This window comes from Echeneis naucrates, chromosome 2 (assembly GCF_900963305.1).
Source record: "Echeneis naucrates chromosome 2, fEcheNa1.1, whole genome shotgun sequence".
Taxonomy (NCBI): Eukaryota; Metazoa; Chordata; class Actinopteri; order Carangiformes; family Echeneidae; genus Echeneis; species Echeneis naucrates.
Window position 1 is genome coordinate 18600427 of NC_042512.1, and position 22240 is coordinate 18622666.

General features: G+C 42.8%; 2 protein-coding genes and 3 long non-coding RNA genes across 15 annotated transcripts in view; 3 read left to right on the top strand and 2 right to left on the bottom strand.

Moving 5' to 3' along the window:
* Positions 1-8150, top strand: part of LOC115057044 (uncharacterized) — a 15477-nt gene extending 7327 nt beyond the window's left edge. Inside the window, exons 4-8 of one of the 2 annotated variants that reach the window (XR_003841865.1) lie at positions 1376-1429; positions 1527-1586; positions 6765-7181; positions 7265-7669; positions 8098-8150. This is a non-coding gene — a long non-coding RNA (uncharacterized LOC115057044). Of the gene's footprint in view, positions 1-1375; positions 1430-1526; positions 1587-6764; positions 7182-7264 lie in introns of both variants that reach the window. The other variant, XR_003841864.1, reaches the window with a different exon arrangement.
* Positions 1-11652, bottom strand: part of LOC115057003 (neuronal membrane glycoprotein M6-b-like) — a 21554-nt gene extending 9902 nt beyond the window's left edge. The window contains exon 1 of one of the 2 annotated variants that reach the window (XM_029523866.1): positions 11599-11652. In XM_029523866.1, the coding sequence (XP_029379726.1) occupies positions 11599-11602 (4 nt within the window). In that variant the 5' untranslated portion in view covers positions 11603-11652. Of the gene's footprint in view, positions 1-4245; positions 4376-11598 lie in introns of those variants that run through there. The other variant, XM_029523858.1, reaches the window with a different exon arrangement.
* Positions 8179-9733, top strand: LOC115057050 (uncharacterized). Its single transcript, XR_003841866.1, has 3 exons — positions 8179-8291; positions 8378-9003; positions 9095-9733. It is a non-coding gene; the product is annotated as an uncharacterized LOC115057050 (long non-coding RNA).
* On the top strand, positions 11427-22007 carry LOC115057023 (uncharacterized). Of its 9 annotated transcripts, XR_003841859.1 has the most exons (18): positions 11427-11760; positions 14306-14413; positions 15047-15126; positions 15362-15427; positions 15686-15739; positions 16437-16628; positions 16977-17054; positions 17130-17438; positions 17515-17635; positions 17742-17808; positions 17923-18473; positions 18571-18623; positions 18895-19039; positions 19998-20093; positions 20192-20506; positions 20698-20818; positions 21537-21576; positions 21664-22007. It is a non-coding gene; the product is annotated as an uncharacterized LOC115057023 (long non-coding RNA). The 9 variants fall into 9 exon arrangements; XR_003841853.1 differs by having other exon boundaries at positions 17923-18623; XR_003841863.1 differs by having other exon boundaries at positions 17923-18623; positions 21540-21576.
* Positions 12334-14333, bottom strand: gemin8 (gem (nuclear organelle) associated protein 8). Its single transcript, XM_029523879.1, has 3 exons — positions 14039-14333; positions 13386-13716; positions 12334-13298 (listed from the first exon to the last, which is right to left on the bottom strand). The coding sequence occupies exons 1-3, from the start codon at positions 14039-14041 to the stop codon at positions 13039-13041; spliced, it is 594 nt and encodes a 197-aa protein (XP_029379739.1). The 5' UTR covers positions 14042-14333; the 3' UTR covers positions 12334-13038.
* Positions 22008-22240: the final 233 nt, after the last annotated feature.

The window sequence follows — 22240 nt, forward strand, 5'->3', positions numbered from 1 at the left end:
TAACCTTCCAAACATAATTGTAAAACTCCAGCTCCACCTGTGCTGCGTTCGGTGAAGTCTGTATAAGTAAGTCTCAGTCACATGCTCAGGTTTCACTGTTAAAATTGTGAAATGGCTGATGGGCATCAATTTCTGTGCGTGGGAGGTTTTTTTTTTTTTTTTTTTTCCTTTGATATTGTCACAGAGAAAGTTCCACGAGGAGATGAAACTGGAGATTTCAGCCTCGATGAGAGGAGGTTGATGGAGAAACTGAGTCCAACAAAAGCAAGTCTATGGTATAGAGTGTGTGTGGGAGTGTGTGAAAGAGGAGCAGCAACATACTGACAGTTTGTCAGCTGAAAAAATATCAGCTTCTATTACAGTCACTTGGCTGGACCAGAAGAATTCACCAGCCACAGATATTGATCAGCCAATCAATCTGGTGCACGGTATCGGATGCCAGATTAAGTTTCTTTTCTTTTTTTTTTTTTTCGCGCTGACATTGAGGGAGGGGAAGAAGGAGGCATTCAGATTTTGCACAATTCTGCGATTAGCAGAGCAACAGAAGATATTTATCTTGTCTGCTCTTGTGTATGTTTCTGACACACGTCAGCTTAATACATCAGCTCTCTGCTAACGCCGGCCAAGAAGCGTCTCAGGGTTTGTTTGCGTGAAGCTGAAGTGGTTTACTTTAATCTGTCAAGGCAGAGCAACACTGAACGAGGGCAACAAGTTCAAAACCTTTCTAATATCGAACTTAAAATGGGCATAGATGCATTTTATCGAGTTCAACCAGCACGTCGAATCCTGGAGGTTGTCCTGTCAGAAGCAGTGAGCCATAAAGGATCAACACTCTCAGTACAACGTCAAACATACAATCTTTGGTTTACAGTAAGGGCAAGAACGCAGCGGAGGGACCCCGTCCAATATCTATCTATCTCTCTGCAAGACAAACACAACAAATGTCAGCAGCAGCAGGGGGACAGTGCGGTGTCCCTCCTGTGGCCTCGTCCGACTGATGATCATCAAACAGGGCCTTTAGATTCAAATGACCCACGACTTGAGACTAACGTAGAAAGAATCGTTTCTTCCTGGCTGCCGTGGTGCATTTCCTCTCTCTGTGACATCGTTGACACTCATGGGAGTTGGGTTCAGGGCTGCAACAAACAGTTATTATTATTATTATTATTATTATTATTATTATTATTGTTAATTTGGTCTACAAATGAAATGTCAGGGAAATATTGAGTGCCCGAAGTTTTCTTATTTTGTCTGACAAAATGAATAGACGTTCAATTTAACACCAAGAAATAATTACATTGGTGCTTTGTGTGCTGCTGATTATAATGATGAATATGAATCTGACAAATCTCACTGCCACCCACTTTTGGCACAGGATTGTTTCCATGAAGGCAAGTGAGTCAGAAATGATGAAGACGACGACGAGACGGTCAGTAATTCATTTCTGCATCTTCATCACAGATTTTACTTTGGAGAGAAAGAAATACGGACATCCTGGTTAATGGAACTCTTTTTGTCCTTTCCAGGCTGCCATAGCTCTGCCTTCCCATGCAGAAAATGAAAGAAAACCTGCACCTCTCCAGACGGTGATGTAATCTTTTACGGTGCTGATCTGAACATCATTGCCAAGTACAGAAAGCCAGGGGTGCATTATGTAAGAGCGCGCACGCACACACACACAGGGAAGGGAGGAAGGTGTGTGTGTGTGTGTGAACAGGCCAATCTCTAAAACAAAGAGGGGAACAGATGGATGCAATCAGATTAAGTTGAATGGCACTCTGCCACTTTGACACACTCAAAGCTGCATTAGAGGTAAAAATCACAGCGTCCGGCGGGAGGTTTGCGTTTCCTAATCAAACTGCTTCTGTACTAATGACATCAGATTTAATTGCACCTCAGAGAGCGTGTCGTTATCCGAGTCCTGAGCTCAGCGTACCTCTGTGGACGTACAGATTAGAGATTATAGGAAGCAATCAAGCAAAAAGATCAATTCATACCCGTCAGCATCATCAGCGCCGCCCGTTCCCCCGGATTATAACCCGTCGCTGTGCTGAGTTCGTTCTCCAGTCTGTAATTACTCTGCAGAGGGACACGACAGCAGCGCAGTCGGGAACATGGACTCTGTTTACCCTCAGCAAACACTTTTCCAGTGACACTGAGTGACGCTGAAATAAGTTGCGTGGGACCTAAAATCAAATGTTTGGAGCTAAAAATATTGTGATACAAGTTGGCAAACTGTCCTGTCAGTGGAAGAGAAGAAGAAGTCGGACAGGAATTAGTCAAGCTAAAGGTTTTTTTACACTTTTCATGTGTGTTGAAAACATCTTGGTGCTTTTCAGAAGTTTTACATCTTTCTCAGGCCTCTCTCTGATTGGCGCAGGAAAACGGCCTTACATCACACGTGCTTTCTGAATCAGGACCATGTCAGAGCTGGCACACACCGACACAAGCTCCTTACAGGGCAGCTCCGGCCTTCTTGCCCCCCCCACCGTGTAAATCTGCAGCTTCTTGGTTGCTGCTGTAAGCTGATGGTCCCATTCCAGATGTCAAATGATTACACGGACTAAAATCCGGTCTATTTCAGTGGACTCGGATGTGCAACATCACACCTGGAGCTCAACAGTCCAGGCAGCTGAGGTGGGAATGGGTGAATGTTCAGAGGGTTAATAGTTCACTATAAATATGGCCGCCGCCGCCGCCGCCGCCCCCCAGCTCAGATATCCTCACAGACTGGACTGAGGTTGCACGGAGCAGGAGACGATGATGCAGTGTCTTTTTCACTGAGGAACACCCCGCTCTTTTGACCTTACATCACAGACAGACTGTAATATCACTGCCAGGGAGCAACTCCCGACTTTGAAGTCACAGAATCTGACAGAAAATGAACACCGAGCGCTTTAAGTCGCCTGAAGCCTCAAACTGTTTTCAACAAGAAACCAAATCCTCTAGATGGATTTGAAGGTGGAGGTCCCATTATTGCTCGAGTGCCATCGAAGGCCGACATACACCTCTGCAGAGAGCCGACACGTACCTGTGACTGGTCGGCTTGGTAGCCTTCAGCGATCGTGCACGCCATCTCCTGCCTCCATTTTCTGCATTTCACTGAAAGTAACTGTTGCACCAACACGATCTGCTCGGTTTCCCTCGCCTTTGTTTGGAGGCAGAACTAGTACTGTGGCGCAACGGCTGCAGAGCACGGACATAAAAGCTTGTAAGTGGCATGGCTGACTGGGGCATCAATCCGCGGCTGAAGCATGAATCGGCCTTAAAAATCTATAAAATGTGCCTCCATTTTGAACACGCTGCAGATGCATCGTTTCGAACTCGCCTCCTTTACTCTGAAACGCTGGCAAACACGAAACTGAGTGTGTGTAAAGCCGCTCAGGTGCTCTGTGTGTCATCCAGGCCTAAAAGGCATCATTCCAGATCCTGAGTGATGTAGTAGTAAAGGAAACCAAAGTGCCCCCCCCCCTGCTTACAATCAGACTGATGAACTGCCTGCTATCTGTCAGCCACTGTCTCCAAAGTGAAGGATGTGACTGCACTACAAATCACATCCACATCTGTATGGGCGGACACACAAAGACACGCGTACACAACACGACGTTTTTGTTTTTGATGATTATTCTTATTTTTAACGCTGCTGGATTCACTGCCGCAGCAGATGAGCATGTATGAAGCCAGCAGAGGCTCAGTGAACGTGTCTGGAGCCGATGGGCACCGCCGTCCCCCCTCTGCGTCAAGTGCACCTGATCTCAGCGGCCGCACAAAACGCGCGCTCCGTGCGTGCATGTGTTGCATTGCTTTGGACTGATCACGCCCCTGGACGGAGCAGCAGCAGCAGCAGCAGCAGTGCATGGAGCAAACTGGCACCAAAATGCTTCTGTCAACCAACCTGCCCGCCCCCGCCCCCTTATTCTCTCCTCCATCAGCCTCCAAATGCCGACGAAGCGCGCAGAAACGTAAAAATGAACGCCACATTTGCGCCCTGGATTTGTGGGAATAATCTCCCGCCTGCTTTTCTTAAAAAATAAATACATTAAAATTCCCCCTCAGATAATAGGTGAGGGGCCGGAGGGGGGGGGGGGGGGGGGGGGGGTGGTGGCTGAAATGCATCGCTATTGTGTCGCGCAGAGGCAAGAAGCCATTGCAAGTAGGTTAAACCGCTCGGCGCTGGCGCAGACGCAAATGTCTCCAAAGAGATTGTGGAAAAACGCGCAGATGACAGCGCCGTCTCGGGTTTACCTTTGCTCTCCTGCCCCTCGTCCTGAGTGTCCTCCGCGTTGGACTCCATGGCCGGCTTTGTCCCATCCATGATTTTAGAGGAATATAGTCTCCTGGTGGCACTTGGACCTGACAGTGTGAGGATAGTGGAGTCTATCCTGGTGACTTGATGCTCTCTCTCTCTCTCTCTCTCTCTCTCTCGTACACACCCTCCCTCCTCTCTCTCTCTCTCTCTCTCTCTCTCTCTCTCTCTCTCTCCCCCCCTCCCTATTAAAGCTTAGCACTTTCTCCGTGTATATTAACAATCCAGTTTCAAGACGTGAAGGCCCTGTCAGATTGGATTTATTTTGCACATGCAGATTATCCGCCCCCAACTGATGTCAGATAACACTTTTTGGCCCCTAAAATCACCAAACTGTGGGGGAAATTGTGCTGATGGTTCTGATGGTTCTGGTGCACTTCTGAAATGATTCTCCGTTCTTTCTATCGATTGTTTCCTGGTTTTGCAGGTGAAAATCTTTTTCTTCTATTTCTGCCTTGTCTCAGTGGAACAAAGGAAGATATAAGGACAAAATGTGCACGAGATGTAAATATGCAAACTCATGGGTACCCATGCATGCATGAATACACACACACACACACACACACACACACCGCCCCCTCTCCATCTGGTGAGTTGGGACAGAAGCTGAGAGTCAGGGAGGGAAAGAGGGGGAGAAAAAGATGATCTACTATTGGACAATGTAAGCATTTTAGATAAAAGTGTGACTGCAGGTGAGAAGCTGGGAAAGAAAGGGTTGTAGTTGCACATCAAACTGAGAATGAACGTTTTAAATCAAACACGTTTGTGTTATTTTAAGCCGCCATTCAGTGTATTGTGATAATTTGGTCCTAACAAGTAGCAGCCGGATCGGACTCTCATGTCCACGGCTGTCATGAAGGGGACGAGCACACTTCTCCTGTTTGTTGATGTTCCTGCTTTAGCACGCTGCCTTGGTTGTAGAAAAACAGCTTCACTTAAACTGATCCGAGCCACGATTGGATCCCATTTGACCAATCAGAGTCCCTTAACTGCTTAACAGCCTTGTCAGGCTTTATTTAATAGGGGGCCCTTTGTTTGTCTCAGAGGCGGCTCATTGGCTAAGCCGCGGCTCCCGGGGGCCAATGGGAAATCAACAAAGGTGAGCCCTTGTACCCACCACGGATGCTTGAAGTGGGCGGGGTGTGTTTGTTCAGAGAATCGGGGGTAAACCCTGTTTTCTAATAATAAACACATCCTCAAACAAAGGGACGCCATCTGTCCCGAATCCTCTTAGATAAGGTTTTAATTCAGGTCCACACAACCGTCAAAGACCCCCCCCCCCTCCAGCTCAACTGCCCCCCAACCCCTGATGTTGTCATCCAACAAAGCATCAGACACCAGACCAACTAACACGACATTCATGACATTTAGTGGCTCCCTTTTTACCCCGAGGGCTGAAATTAACACCCACCGCCACCATATGCTGCCGGACCAAAGAGGGTCACCCATCACTCTGACTTTTTGACATTTAAACGTGTCTCTGATACTGAGCCAAGAGGAAACTTGATCCACCTCATCACCATAACCAGGAAGGAGAGCCGCCTCAGTGAAAAACGCAATTCGTCACAATCCTGTGACGTAAATGAATAGATGCTTTAAAACAATGAAGAAAGCGAGGCCTCCTTTCCTTCCTTCATGTTGATTCATCAGGCTGAAAAAATGGCATCAAGATGCTGAAACCTGACAGCAAAGTGATGGGCAATGTTTTCAAAATCTTCATTCATGAACTAGTTTTAGAAATTGTCACATTAGAGCAAAAACAGATAAAGCAGATAAATATAGAACAGCAATTTTCTTTTTAATCGTTTCAATCGTCTGATGTATCGACACTTCAGGCTTTTCGTAGTGATTTGAGGTAAATGACATCAATGACAACGCTTACTGTTAAAAAAAGTGCACATAAATTCTGAGTTGTGTTTCAAGCACCCTTTTTCTCCCAGAATGCCCATAATCCCTTGCTGGGTCACGCAGATTAAGGATTTGTCCAGAAGATGAGATACAGTGCTCCCTGGCACTCTTCTCCATCACCCTGCCACACACAGACTCACAAACGCACAGCGCTTGGACTCTGGCCCAAACCTCTTACTAACGCTGCGCTCCGCAGGTGTCAGAAAGGAAAACCACAGCAAGTTCACCTCACATCAGAGCTGAAATGTTTGACTGACAAATAATCTGTGGGAAAAGCTGCACAGACTCATCGCTCAAAGTTCGTGGACGCACACAGTGAAGTGTAGAGACAGTACTTTAAACTTTAACAGTGTGTCTCTTTGGCTGAGTAATGGGGCCAGAAAATGCTTTCAGTTCAGACTTCCTGTCACATTTTGGAGCTGGCTGATTTTTGTTCAACCAAATTGCAGCTCTTCAGAGGGAGCTCACAAACTTTTTCTATCTCCCTGCAAAAACTCTTGGCAAAAATTAAAGGGAGAGTCTGCTGAATGCTTGTCTTCTCTCATTACAGTGACACGGAGAAGAAAGAGTGGAGCCCGAATGGGGTCATCCCAGACTAATGAGGATGTTCCGACTCCTTCGTGTCATCAGATGTGGAGTTAATGCGAGAGAGGGAAGAAGAAGCGAGGAGGACAAAGCTGTCTGTGGACACCTCTGCTGAGATGAGTCCTAACTGGCTTGAAATTGGTTTCAAACATCAGCGAAAAAAAAAGATTTCCACAACAAGTGCAGGCTCCTGTGATAGTCACATCTTCAACGTCCGAGCAGTCTGATCTCGGTGATACAGGCCCTGCTGTTGCCATGGAGATGTGTAACATTGCCAACAGGCTGCGCCGATTCAGATCTTTCTGCGATGCTATCGCTTCCTAGAAAAACTTCTCACGTGGCCTCATAGCAGCTTGAATCCGCCAAGAGCAAGACAACAAAAGTAAATCAATAAGAAGAGGGACAGACGGATGGAAATCTTTTCAGTGTTCCCTAAAATGATTTGTTTTCCTGCGTGTCCAGCAGGGCCCATGGATGGACTTGGCTGAGTGTGTTCCAGGTGTTGGAGGGCAAATCCTCTGCCAGAAGGACTACAGGAAGGACAGACAGCAGCAAACGGCGCTAATGCCATTTAGATGGAGGTCATTGTGTGTTTAGTCCTGTAGGCAGCGGATTGACCTTTCAAATTGCATCTCTTTAGTTGAGCGTCGATGCCGGCGATCAGGCTTTGGGCTCTGATCTGAGGTTGACCTCTGCGTGACCTGCAGAATCTGCTGCCCCTGTGACATCACTGCTGTGTTTCTCTCTGACTATTCTAGGGGGTTCCAGGTCACAGAGAGTGAGATGGCTGCTTGAATCATGGGGCATGTGCAGTTCTCCACGAGGAGCTTTTCATCTATACTACGAGAGCAAGAAAGGATCTGGCCTTGAGTGAGAAAAGCAGAACACACTTTATCTGTTTATCTGTTTATTGGCGTGATGACATGAGTCACATTTCTCTGATGTGCATGCAACAGCTTTCTCCAGTTTGTCTCTCTCTGCCTGTTTGGGCATCAATTTATCTGCGTCCATGAGTCAAATACAAGTGTTTTATCAGCAGTGGTGGAAGCAGGTCATCATTTATGCAAACAGACAAAGACGCTGCACACACTGACGCACACACAGAAACAAGCAAATGTCTCAGCGACGGCTTTATGAGCCTCCCGCTGTTGCTTTAGTCTAATCCTTGCCATTTTAATGGGCTTCTGGCTTCCTCTAAAAGGGAAACCTTTGGCAGAGAGCGGCATGCAAGCTCTGCAATTTGTGCAGTCGTGTCTCACACCTGAGAAGTTCTTCTCATTTCTCTTTGTGTGTTTTAGTGCATTGGTACACCTGTGTGTGTGTGTATGTGTGTGTGTGTGTGTGTGTGTGTCCGGGCTGTCTATCTGAAGGGTGATGACCCATTTCTGCCCCCATCCTACCCTCAAACCTCAGTCACCAAGGAGACGCTTCCCTCCCATCCCTGAACGGATGCTGATGAAGGTTAAACTTGGAACACGTGCACACTTTTATTGTAAGTTGGACTTTTATGGAATATTCTCGACAAATTCAGCCGATAATCTGCCTAATAGGAGTTTTTTTTGGTATCTCTCCCATCAGATCTTTCTCCAACCGACAACACAAAGCAGGCACACGGGACAAATTTAATGGAAATTCATTCAAATGAATCCCAACATGCTGCATCATCGTCTGCATCAACTGAAACACCTGTCCTTTATGTGGAATGATTTTGGGAATGGTTTTACGCAGCGAATGTATCTCACACACACACATGTGTGAGATGTTCGGGCATACACACCCATCCCCCCCATCACCCCTCCACCCAGCAATTTATCCAACGAGCTGCTAATCCCACTGGCCCAGATTTGGTCCACAGTCTGCTCCACATCATGGTACGTTGTCCTCGTCATCCCAACAACTACACACAAACACTTATTAATATACACCCTCGCCCCACCCCAAACCGCCTGCCTGCCTACGTCATGTGACTTTATGTTTGAGTCATGTGACTCAGGAGCTGCTGCACCTGTGACCTACTGTACTGAACTGCAGCACATGCCAGCAGCAGTGTGGGATAAGCGCTGCTTCCCCCCACAGTTCACAAGCACACCGTGAGTCACTGTGTGGAGGAAAATGCAAAGCAGGGTGGGTTCATCATCATCATCATCATCATCCCCATCATCGTCGTCATCATCATCATCATCATCATCATCACTGCAGAGGAGGTGAGGGAGAACGACAATTCACTGCTGTCTGTGGCTCACGTGTATGTATGGCCTGCTTTTGATCTGCTGTGCGATGTTCCACATGTGCCAGGTTTGAGATGACGCCCGCCTCGGAGCTTTGTGCATCGCTGCGTCGCCATGGCAACAGGTCTTCCTGACAACGTCTGATTCGGACACATCAGAGCGTAGCCCCTGGGCTCAGCTGAAAATGCTCACACGCAGAACAAGGAGAAGGAGGCAAGTGGATTGTAGCCTTAATATGAAAACAAACACCCGGTTGGGATGTGGGCGTGTTTGAGGGAACAGAAGCACGTTTTCAGATGTGTGTCGTCGACAGGCTTTTGCCGTGAGAGCACCAAGATGTCACACTAATACAGAACACCTTTTCAAAACATTAAAACAACAACTTCTGATATAGTCAGGATCACAGTAGGATCACATGGTTGGTTTTAGCTGGTTTTCTTTTAGCTTTGGGTCAGTCCCACAGGGCTTTTACTCCCATCTGTTTGCCTCTCTCTGTGTTTCTCTTGGCATTCAGTCAAAACCTGAAGACAGTGAAGGCAGCTGATCCCAAATTTCTTAATTTAACTATACCAGTTTCTGAAGGCTCGCTACTTTCATACTTAATTTCACACGTACAAATCAGCTTGAAAGACTCACGTCATCAAACAAACGTAACTCTCATTTCAGCTCCTGATGATTAATACTAATTAATTCTGTAAACTGTGGATTGCTGCTCTAAGTGATCAAAGAATTATATGAGAACTCAACAATGAATATAGAAGTATTTAATTCGAAAAAATGGCAAACTTGTTGTAAAACAGCCATTTTTCTGTTGAGCTTTCCCCAGACTTTTATTATTGCAGTATTGTTGTGTTGCTGCCTTGTTATTGCAATCAGGTCATAGGATTGTTCCAGTTTTTTTTCTCAGCTGATTGATCATTTATTCTTTCAGAGTCAAACAATCCTTTAAAATCTGCAGCCTTTTGAAGTCTATCTGCTTGATCACTGCGACACTCAGAATCCATTCTGCAGATCGCCGCACAGTAAATCCACAGGAGGGGATGCAAAAGGATATGAATTTCCACATACAGCCAAGCACAGACTAACTGCAGAAAAAAAAAAAGGAGAGTGCACAAAGAGTGAATTCATGAAGCGGGGCGCGTGGGGAGAGGCGGAGGGGAGGGATGGAAGTAGAAAGAATAATGATGAAGACAATGAGCATGGAGATGATGAGAGAAGCAGATGCAGATGAAAGATTGGATGATGCTGCTGATGATGATGGGACAAAAGTAGCAGTTTGAGGGAGTAACAGCCAAAATGGTGGAGCTGAAAGAAAAGAGGTTTATAAAAAAAATATCTCTGGTTCCCCAACGCAGTAAATCATGTCACTTGGCTATATCCTGTCTGTTCTCAACTTCGCTACAGCCTCGGGCCGATAAACAGCCCCGCTGCCTTATTGGAAACAGATGTCATGAATGAGAGAGAGAGATGTGAGAGACAGTGGAGGAGGGTATGGAGAAAACCTATGATGGAGATGGCTACGCTTGAAAATGTTGGCAGCTTTTCTTCAGCGGCCTAATGAGATCAAAATGAATGCTACTGGATTCAGTCAAACAGAAACAAATCTGAACTTCTGCCGAGACAGTCTGGTCTGGTCGCAGCTTCCTGAACAAATGGTGTGATGTCGATCTCAACCGTTAAAGGTTTAATACAGTGGAACAAGCTTTACCATGTCAGCAGGCTAGAAATGCATCTTTTCCATTTTAGATTTAGACTTTTGAATGCCTGCGGCGCTAAATGTTTTGAGATGACGTCCATTTTTACCAACATGTGATGAAGTAAAACCATCTTCTGTGCTATTCTATCCTTCCTGCAACATGCACCCCCTTCTCCACAGAAACAATTATATGCCGTGTTTCAAGCTTGTCCAGTCTGTTTAATCCACAATGAGGCAGCGGATCATTCCTTCCTAATCCAATCATCACCAACTCTCGCATGAGGAGGTGACAAGTGGAGGCTGAGCAGAATCCGTATGTTTAACTGCAGACACACAAGCTCACAGTTTTACAGGATTTTACGTTTTTGCCTGAATGACTACTAAAACATCACAAATGTCTTTTATTTATTGGGCTAAATATTTTTTTAAAAAAGGAATAACACTGTGGGGAAAGGTGCACACTACTGTTATATTTTTAAGGTAAACTGTCAAGATCTTGTTCATGTCTTAATCTTTCAGATTTCAATCCTGCCATGTTCACTGACATGCAACACAGTAATCAGACACACTGCGTGAGTTTTATGCCTAAAACTTTGTTTCACTTGTTGCTATACATGAACAAAAAAGTACAGAGATTGATGGTGAAAGTTAACAAACTCGGGGTGTTTAAAATTTTTCCTTTGAGCCTTTAAACTGATTAGCAGACATGCAAAGTGGAGTCAGCCACCCAGACGTCAGCCTTCCTGCATTACCCCGACACACACAGAGCACACAGCATTGAAATGAGAGCAGCCAAACAAGAAGAGACACTTTGAAGTGTACCACTTTCTTTGACAAGTATAGAAATACAAGCCTGGAAAGAAAATTACACCTACCCATAATGCCTCTGCTGAAGAAACCGGCCCTGAGACTGAAAAGTGCTCTAACTCCCAGATGTTTTCCACAGGTTGTCTGAAGGGGGGCAGCATGAAAACAACTGCACATCCCGGTTTGGAAACAGAGGAGGGTGGAGGGTGAGGGGTGACGTCACAGGCAGAGTGAGTAACGGATCACAATTCAATAATCCCAACACAATCCTTACGTGCTCTCCACACTTTATAGTCTCATGGAAGATAATAATTGTTCTTGTCATTATGAGCTGTAAGGAGTCATAGTAGTCGAATAGGACTCATCAAAACCTGCAGTCACACGTTTCTTCACATGGTTATGACAGTGTGTATCTCTTCATCATCAAATTAACTCTTTACGATACAAAAAAAATTGCAAGGTCCCTCTACAATAAGCACTGCAATTTGTTTTAAAAGGGAAAAGTGATTAATGCTGATCTGTGTTCTTTATTCTGTCATTTGGGGGGGATTTTTTTTTTTTTTTTTTGCTCATTGCAGTGGACAAATAGTGTCTTTGTAATTTATAAATTGCAATGTTGGCCCAGTTTTTGGGTTTAGAAATGTGCTGCAGCAGTTATGTAATCAGGAGCTCAGTACAGAGGCAAGGGAGAGATCACAGCTGACAAAGCAGGTTTTATCCAAACATGTAGCACTTTATTATAAACTGAATTTATATTAAAACAAACAGCCTTCAGTGTAAAAAAAAAAAAAAAAAAAAAAAGAACAACCCAGAATAAAGAGTATAGTCAACACCCGCCTGATAATCCACACAGATGTCTTTGAAGTAAATGAAGTGTCAGAGTCAGAGAACCACAGTTTAGATGTAACAATAACAAATCACTGTTTGTGCAGAGGAGTGGAGGATCAGAAGCAGCCATGTAGGAATTCGCCTCTGAATTTGAACAGAGCGGCGTGTTGAAAAATGTTTTTGTGGTTGAACTAAGATGACAGGCATAAGCGGAGCTGCTGCGGCTTGAAACTTTAGCAGCACTGGCGGGGAAACAAAAACAGCTTAGAAGCACAGGCTGGCAACATGCTGTTTGAATACAAGTACATCACAGACACGGGATGTTTTATTGTACTTCTGACCCTCAGCTCACACTTGCTTTACGTTTCTCTTTTAAAAATCAAATAGCTGAGAAACAAATACTTCTGCAAATCTGTGCCAGTTTTTATGCAATAAATTAAAGATGTTCTTTGCACTTTCAAAACCATGACAGGTCAGTAACATCTCTATCTGGCTATGCCTTGCCTCAGCCAATTCATGCATCTTTTTCGTGCTTAAAATAACTTCTAACTCTAAGCTAACCCAAACCATTAGTTCCACATCAGCAGTTTCATCAGCCACAATCCATTACACGACAAAGCTGCCGTTTCACCAAGAGATCAGTGCAGGGATCTCTGCCAAATCAGCTCTGCCCACAGCTATTACAGTTTCAGTGGGATAACAGGCCAGTACTTGGGCTGCTTGAGGTCACAGTTTCTGTCAAATGTGAGCTGCATTGCTGCTTCCATGGCGAGGATCTTGGCTGCATCTTGGCCATAAAGCTTTTTCATCTCAGCTCCCCGTCTCTCACCGGGCCGCTCGGAGGGAGGAGCTGCAGAGCTTCGCCAGGAGGCGCCGTGCAGGTCCTGATCAGCCGGCACGTAGCTGTCCTGCTGCTCAGCCTCCATCTGCTGCTGCTTCTCTGACAGAACAGGAAAACAGATTATTTTTAGACACACCAGACACTCCCTTCACTTTAACCTAAAAGAGACATTGGACTTTCACTTACTCAGCTCCTCTCTGTGTTTCTCTGTGTGGGCAAAGTACTGCCGCAGCTCCTCGCTGATCTCCATGTTGCTGACGTCACACTCGATCTCGCTGTCCGAGCTGCTTTCCTCATCCCCGTCCTCGCTGTTGCTCTCTTGGGCTCGCCAGTCTGCATATCGCTGGTTCCTGCTGGGATACTGCTCCTGGCAGTAACCGGGGCCATAGGCAGCCTCCAGGGCCTTTTGGTAGGCACGCCTATGCCTCTGGTTCCACGCCATGGCCTGCCGGTAGTGCTGCCAGTAGCGGTTGTACACAGGGCTGGAAAACCAGGACATCACTGTACTTATGTCCTCCTGCCAATTAGAAAAATCAAACAGCTTAATTTAATGCAAATTATGGTCTCATATCATTTTCCAACTTCTAACCTGCTGGTCCTAGGGTAAGCGTGCACGGATCTCCATGTGAAATATCAGTTTTTCTGTCAGCACAGGGATGGCACATGATGGTACATGTGGCATAGGATTTAATAATTCTTGCTCCTCATTCAGGTAGATCTACAAAATGCCTAACTCCCTTAAAAGTAGACTATAGAATGATGAGCGAGTGATTTCAACAACAAAGCTTGAGCCATTGATGTATTAAGTGATCAAACTACACTTAACACAATTCACTTACCATTTTAGGAGGTGTGTGTGCCTCTATGGTGTTTCTCTGCTAACTTTGCTAACATCTGTCCATCTGCAAGACTGAAACTTACAAACAAATGACCCTTTAAAAACAGAACGGATGTTTTCACCAAGCAGCAAAATTAATGACTACACAAAAACGGCCCTCAAATCACACACACAGCGCGTACGTGTACGAGTAAAAGGTTTGTTTACATGCCGAACAAGAAAAACTGCTTTTTGTGTGTCGGCTGTCAAGTTGTACTTCCGCCCGCAGTGCCTCCTGGGAGAAAAAAACTTCCCGGCATCCTCTCCGCGAGCAACGGTACAAAAATAACTGCCGTCCGGTGGCGCCATCCAGCGGGCACAGAGCCAACTTACACCGGTAATATTCAAATATTCGACAAAAAAAATACCACACAGCTATCAAAAACTTTATTTCTGTCTCTTTTACTGTAAAAAAAAAAAAAATATATATATATATATATATTTTTTTTTTTTTTTTTTTTTTCTGTAATTATTTTTTGGTTAAACCGGATATTCACCGGACGTGCCCAAAATAAGTACCCGGAAATGCCGCCGTTTAAAACAATTTTCACTACGATTTAAAAGCGTGGCATGTATTTTACAAAACTATATTATTATTATTATTATTATTATTATTGTCATCATACACATAATAATTAACAGGCATCCGTTTAATTTTTGGCCAAAAGAGGGCGCTGTAGTGTAGCAGCTTCCTGTTTTCTTCTTCTTCTACTATTTATTATTGTTCTTTTTCTATTTACTTTTCTTCAACTACTTGTGGGGCAACTTGCAGAAAATATTGTGTGAAATTTGATTTTAAAAACGTGAAAAGGTGAATCCAAGAAGAGGAATAGAAGAGGATGTAAGGCTCTGAGTTTTAATTTAACAAAATTGCAGTTTACAGTGTACCTTTTTTAGAAAATGTGGAGGCAAAATATGAAATTTCCTGCCTTTTAAAATGTCCATCTGGTTTTTGTCTTTATTCCAAAAGGTACAGGGGAGAGGAGGAGGATGAGGATGAAGATGATGTGGATAGAAGACTAACCTGTTCTGCAAGTCATTCTCACTCCGGTTAGGCAAAACAACACACTCGTATATTTTAAATGATAATGAAGAATAATTAAGATTTTATCATAAAGCCTGTGGGATTAGTAGGAGTGAATATTACACTTATACTTTGTCCCGAAACACTAAATGTAGCATAACATGAACAAGGATGTTTTGGTAGTTCAGTTAGTACAGTTGGGAAGAGTGAGAGTGATGAAAAATGTTTGACAGTATATCTGGGTCACCCTTTGATTTACAGCTGCAAGGTCGACAGACAGATGTGTGGTTTCAAAGCCATTTCCCCCTGTGTTGCAGTAAAATTATCGTAAGTACAAACACCATATAAGCATTTAGGAAAGCAATGCTCACCATGTATAACTTGTGTGGGTGATGGGTTCAGTTATGCATTTTATGGTTTTGTACTTCCAGAAAGACATTGATGCTTTCATTCAGGTTTAGTTGTTCCTCATTGTTATTCACACATTTAATTATTGCACAAATTAAAGAAATGTATTGATAACTTTTACAGCAAAGCACTAGTGTATTTAATTTAACTGTGCATTGTTTGCTTTGTACTCTGTAGCAGTTTGGAAGACAGGCATGGCTTGATACAGACGCCACCAACACCTGAAATCTGGTTTGTATTATTATTTGTCATTTCCAAGGAAATGACATAAGGGAACTTACAACAGGCAGAATTATAGAAATTTAATTTAGGATGGAATCTCTGAGACCAAGTAGCATTTATGCTCTAAAAAGTATTCCTTTTATAGAAGATGTCAGTGTGCAAACACTTGGACTACAGCGGACTACACTCCTACACATTCAGCATTTTCATGCTTGCTTCTTGACTGTGGTGTTCAAACTTTTCCATTCCATTCATTTGCTTGAAGGTTTTGTCGCCTTTTAACCACAGCTTTGAGTCTTAACACTTTGGCCATCCTCAAGAAAAAAAAAAAAGTTCTCTGATATGCTGCTCTTAAGTGTGCTGGTCTATTTCTGATGCACTTTCAGTTTTCGTCAGATGCTTTCTGTCCTGTTTGTTTCAAGCCCAGCAGAGGAACTCAGTTCAGGCCTTGGCCAAGTAAAACATCTTCTAATCAGATTAACCCCTAAATCACAAACAAGAGAGTGTTTGCAAATTGTGCTCTGTTTGTCTTTATGGACTTGCAATAAAGTCCTTCAATACATGAACAAATCTAAAACAATTTTTTTTTAAAATCATTTGATTTAGAAAATACCAAAAGGTCTGCCTGAGTAGTGTTCAACACACACTGTTTAAGCACTTTTTTTTTTTTTTACGTGGTGCTCCAGCTGAAATTGATTCTTTCCAGGTAAATGGGCCCGATCTCAGAGGTTCTTAACAGGAAGGTGAAATGACTATGTCACTACCTTTTCGGGGCATTTTACCCGCCGCCTCTCAGGAAGCACAGATTTTTGGACATTTCTGCCGTTATGGATCAGTGGGAATTTTGATGGATGATATTTCGTTCTGCTGCACCCTCTTCCATGTCTTGACACGGAAGGTACAGTAAAGCAGGTTTTCATCAAACACAGTTAATGACAGTCAATTTTCAGTTGAGTGGAATGATGCTTATTTCTTTAAATTGTTCAAGTTCTTGAATGTTCGAAGGATTAAATAAATAGTTTTAGGTTTTCTCTTTGTATCCATGCACCTCTACACCATTTAACTACCAGGTTTGACACAAAGAGAAGGCATTGTTTCATGGTGACTTGAAAGTAGAAGCAGTCAGGGTCACTTCTGCTTCACATCACTGTTCACACTGCACGCCAATAAGCAGAGGGTAAAGAACACTTCAGAAAGCTGCACTTATCTTTTCAAAACAGCTTCCTGCAGTTGTTCTTCTGTTTAGATATCCTTGCAACGATGGATGGATGGAAACAGTTGTTTGTCCTGCTTCTGCCAGCGTGTGTTTGCATAGACAAAAGAGGTACTGTGCCAGAAGATACCTTGCATTTTGTTAGACTTATTCCTGTAATATATGTCTGTTTACTTTTGATTGCAGTGAGTGTGGTGAAAACCATTGACGGAGACTCAGACATCACCCCAGTATGCTCCAGTGCAAATGTGGGTGCCGTTTTATTGGTGAAGTGTTTGATCAGCACAAAGACCTACCTGCCGGATGGGTGTCACCTGCAATACAGCATCAAGCATTTGGACAACAAATGTGACTCCAGGTTCATGTTTTTATACATGAATCATTCTGTTTTCATCAACCTCACGAGCTTAACACCCATGGACAGTGGGAACTACACTTGTGAGTGCTCCTATGAAAGAGGAACACATTCCATCCATATTCATATTACTGTAGAAGGTAAATGTATTTGCTAGAAAAGATTAAATAATGTTATTATTAGAAATACAAGTTGTACTGACTTTCTGTGAAACAGCAGGTGGAGACGAAGGATCTTTCTCTGGCACGAGGGTCGTTGCTGCCATTTTCATCGTTGCTTTTGGTATTTCAGTCCTCATTGTTTCAGCTGGGATCATCTGCGATCGCATCTTGAGAAGGTGTAAAACTTTTAAATCTTTCACTATCTATCTGTGCATGTGGCTGCCTCTGTTTTGAGCTGTTTAATGAATCCCTACTAACTGTGATATTTATTTGTGTTCACAGTCAGGGCACAGCACCAGGATCATCTGAAGCATCTGAAAGAACCAGATCTGAAACTCCCAGGTTTTTGGTAAGAACTACATGCTTCTGTTTTCTAATTCTCCTCACTGTTTTGGAATGACATGTTTGCTATTACTAATAAAACTGAAGCATCTGGGATCTAAAACACTGAATATTTTTGTAGGATCAAGACGATCACTATGCAAGCCTTCAGGACCGAAGCAGTGATATCTACGAAACTATCTCCTCAAGACACCACAGCCATAACCCCGAGGAATATTTAACAGATGAAAAAGAGAATAATTTAGACTCAAATTATGCAATCTATGAAACTGTTTTAGACTAAACTGGAGATGGTGCATGTAATCCTGTTTACAAAATATAGTATATGGACATTTGGACTTTCTATATATCTCCATATTTCAGTTTAAAATTATCAAAGTTGTTGAGTTGTCTGTATGTTACTACTAAAAAATACTAAAAAACATTTATTTTAATCCTATTGATGCTTTGTTTATATTATAGATATTATATATATATGTATATTATAAATACAAGATGCTAACTTGTAAATAGTCTATCAGGCGGACTGGATGATTCAGCTTTAATGTGTTTTTTAAGGAAATGAATCCAAAATCTATTCATGCACAGTATTCTCAACTCTCCCTGGACTTAATTCAGCCAGCCTGAAGTGACACCTACATGTTGTATCCTTGAATTTCACCAAATAAGACAGTGAAGTTTGTTCTAATTCTCATTCTCATTCTAATTTCTAACTTCCTCCTGAGCAGACCTCCCGCTAACTGAGGATGTGATCTTAATGTTACTGCAGATGAATGCAGTGATGTGCCTGCCCCCCGTCCCCCTCTTGGCCAGTCTGAGAAGGTGGAAACTGGTTTATTTTCTTATTTTTTTAAGAGAAGCTGAAGGTGCCACACAGAAAAGTATTTTGTCATTAATGAGATATTGTTCTGACAATTTTAATCCTTCTTACTTTGGTTTAAAATACGTAATTCACTTATTCGGTACAATTGAAACATTTTTCAAATAATGCAAAGACTGAGCAGCTGTTTGTGAAAACTCCAACAGAGGATTTCATCCTGTGTGTGTGAGATCAGCACTGAGAGGAAAAGGTTGCTGTCTGTTGTATCAACAGGAACTAAACATTACGGCTCCAGGTTCGAGCTTACGACAGAGAACGGACTGCGTCGCTTCACCTGCCCACGTTAACATCAGAGAACAGTGGGAGCCACATCTGTGGGCGGTGGAAAATATAAGCCCCTTCACAACTTCACTGTAGGGTGAGTGAGTTTGTTGTTGTTGTGTTTTTTGTTTTTTCGCTTTTTTCGCTTCATATATTTCACTGGCTGCATTGCACAACCAAGTTTAGTCAGTTTCTGCAAGGTTAGCCGAATATAAAAATAAAAATGTGTGCACCCAAATCGATACAAACCACTCCCACCATCATCATCAGCACTTATTTCATGTTGTCGTTTATTCAGCCATCATCGTGCACAGGAACACGATAGAATGACGCAATGGGAATCCTTTTGTATGGCTTTCCCTCATTTTCTGCCCAATGTTTTGGACCTGCAGAATTCATTTACTTTCTCGGGTGTTGACCTGTCAACCAGTCCCACTGCTTCTTGCAGGAACTTCCCGTTCTTACCCACATTTATGTTGAGGTTTTCTTCAATGACATTGTCTAACCCGAACCCTTCGCACTCATCAATTGGTAATGGATGTGTGAGGAGAACAAGTGAGCTTCGTTACAAAGGAGGTGATGCACATTCATTGCTACATAAACCATTCTGCTCTCTATTCACACTTAAAGCTCTAAGCATGTGATGACCACAAATTCAAAAACATCTCAGTTTCATTGTGCCACGCGATCTCCGTGACCTTCCACATTTCTAGACCTGCGCAAGCAGTACAATATACAGGATCCATCTTTAAGAACCCATGATCCTGAACAACTCACAACACGTGCATGAGGAGTCTTGATCTGGTGACAGATGTTGCTTCTTAGACCCAACAATGATAATTGCATGCCTCAGTCAAACAAGACACTGGATGAACAGATTAAAGGGGCCTCTCTGTTGCCAAGTAGTCATACACCAGCTTGCTCTAGTGGTAACATGAAAGCTGAAGCAGTGCACGCTTATTGAAGCACTTCCTTTGTAGAAATGTTCCCATCAGTGCATAACTCAGCATGAGCTAAGAGTCTGAGGTTGAGGTAAAAGTGTCTTGTTCCCACAGTGCTCTGTGCACCGGCGGCAGCAGAGACCAGCATGGGTGGTTGGATTCTGTTCTCTGTTCTGTTTATGCCACTAACTGTGTGTTCTAACTCTGAAGGTACTGTGCACAAAATTAGTTTTCAAAAATACAAACTGTCATTGTGTGAAATAGTTACAGATACTGTGTGTTTACTGGTTGATTCTTATTGATTGCAGTGCTTGAAAAAACCCTGGGGAGTGAACCAGACAACACTCCATTATGCCTCAATAGCACGGCGAATTTCATCACACTGATTGTGTGCAAGATCAGCACGGAGAGGACGGTGGGAGAAAGGTGTCTTCTACTGTATCGACATGGACACCACTATGAGACAAATTGTAGCTCCAGTTTCAAACTTAGGGAGCAAAATCAGACTTTATTTCTCCACCTGAGCAATTTGACAACAGAAGACAGTGGGAACTTCACCTGTGAGTGCGCATACGGAGGGGGAACAAATATTGTCCGTCTCTATGTCAATGTCAGTCTGATAGGTAAGCACATTTGCCATTTTTATTCCTGAAACAAAGTTGTTATTTCATGGTGCTACGATGGTATAGTGATATTTGTATTTCTAGTTTGCAGGTTCATCAAAGCATGCATTCATTCATTCCAGTTGGCCAGTGGGCCAGTGTATCAGTCCTCTTGGGAAAATACCACTGCCGTTTCTTTTCTCCACATTTAGATTCAGGCGCTGGAACAGAGCGAGAGGCCGGCATTCCCATAGGACTGACAAGTCTACTGGTTTCTGTAACTATTGTCTTGATGATTTCTGCAGTTATCCTGGGATTAAGAAGACATCCCAGGTGAGAGACTACCGCAGCCTTTATATCCTTTTATTCCTCGGCTTTTAACCCCACATGAGACTCTGCTCTTATTTTAGTGCTTTATGATGTGCTTTTATTATAGTTTTTTTTTTTTTAATTGTTAAAAAAACCCAATAATTTTAGTGCACTTTGTCTCAGCTGTGTTCGTTTTTAAAGTTTTTAAAAAATACTTCATAATTTAACAACATTGAGCGGTGGAAAGGAACAAAATACATTTACACTCTTGTCTTTTAATAATTTACATTTAAAGCACCTTCAGTGTTCAGTCAAATTAATAATAGAAAATATAATTAATTAGTAAATGTAAATAATTAATTAGTAAAAGAATGGCTTATCCTTATTAGGTGTTACCACCTCTACCTGATAAAATAAAAAATATTTAGACCTTTTGGAATATAGTTTACATTTCCTTTTTGGCTTTAGTATTTTACTTTCAATAACAAAATAGCTGTATTCACAGGGTGAAAAAATGTACCTTTGTTTTTCTATTTCGGGCCCCTGAGCTGCTTTTAAAAGAGCATATTTATCTCATTTTGAATGGCAGCAAGTGCACTGCAGACATACGTCTTGAGTAGAAGTTGAGATGGGGCAGTGAAGGAGGACATAGTCTTTCATTTCCTGTGTTACCGACAAAAATAGACTACTCAATATACGTGAATAAAGAGAAAAGTCACACATTGTGTTTTTGTTTCAACAGCAGAGGACCACCAGAACCACAGCACACTCAAACTATCTTGGTAAATAAATTCCCCGAAAATCTTTACATCTTATAATTACGTTGTAAATTTAAAGGTAAATATTTTGGACTGTGTGTCTTATTGCAGGAGCCTCCGGACATTGAGCCCTACAGCACCTTCATGCAGAAAGAAAATGGGCTTTATTCAGTTGTGAATGTGTGTGTCTATAACCGTAATACTAATAATTCAAACGTGTTTCCCAGAAATGGACTTGAGGTATTTCCTTAATCTGTCATTCTGTATTTCTGTATATTTCGCATGTATATCAGAGCACTTAATTAATTTCACTGAGGACCAATATTTTTTTTCCTCTGCTTTGTTTGTTGTTTTACTCACATTCAGATTATTCAAGAGAAATGTTGTTCCACTTCTGTTTTTGTTTTTGAGCTTTTGTGTCTGTTAGCGTCCTGAGAAAAATAAAATAAAGTCTAATTAAAGTGTTAGTCTCAGTTTTTTTTTTGTTGCATTATTTAGTGGTAGTTTGGAAGATCGTAACGCAGGAGCAGGCAACAACACACTATCTCAGTATTTAAATGAAAATGAAAATTTCCACTTCAGTAGGTATCATTCATTCAGTGCGTGTGCTGAGTCATTTTTGAATAGAACATCACATGTACCGAGTTATTGTCACATGATCCCAGTTACACATAATTTGACTACAGAT

Bases quoted from the DNA above. Each gene is read 5' to 3' on its own strand.
- gemin8 (XM_029523879.1), bottom strand. The intron at 13,299-13,385 runs GTAAGTGAAAGT...CTGTTCTGTCAG, and splicing joins GAAACACAGAGAGGAGCTGA to AGAAGCAGCAGCAGATGGAG.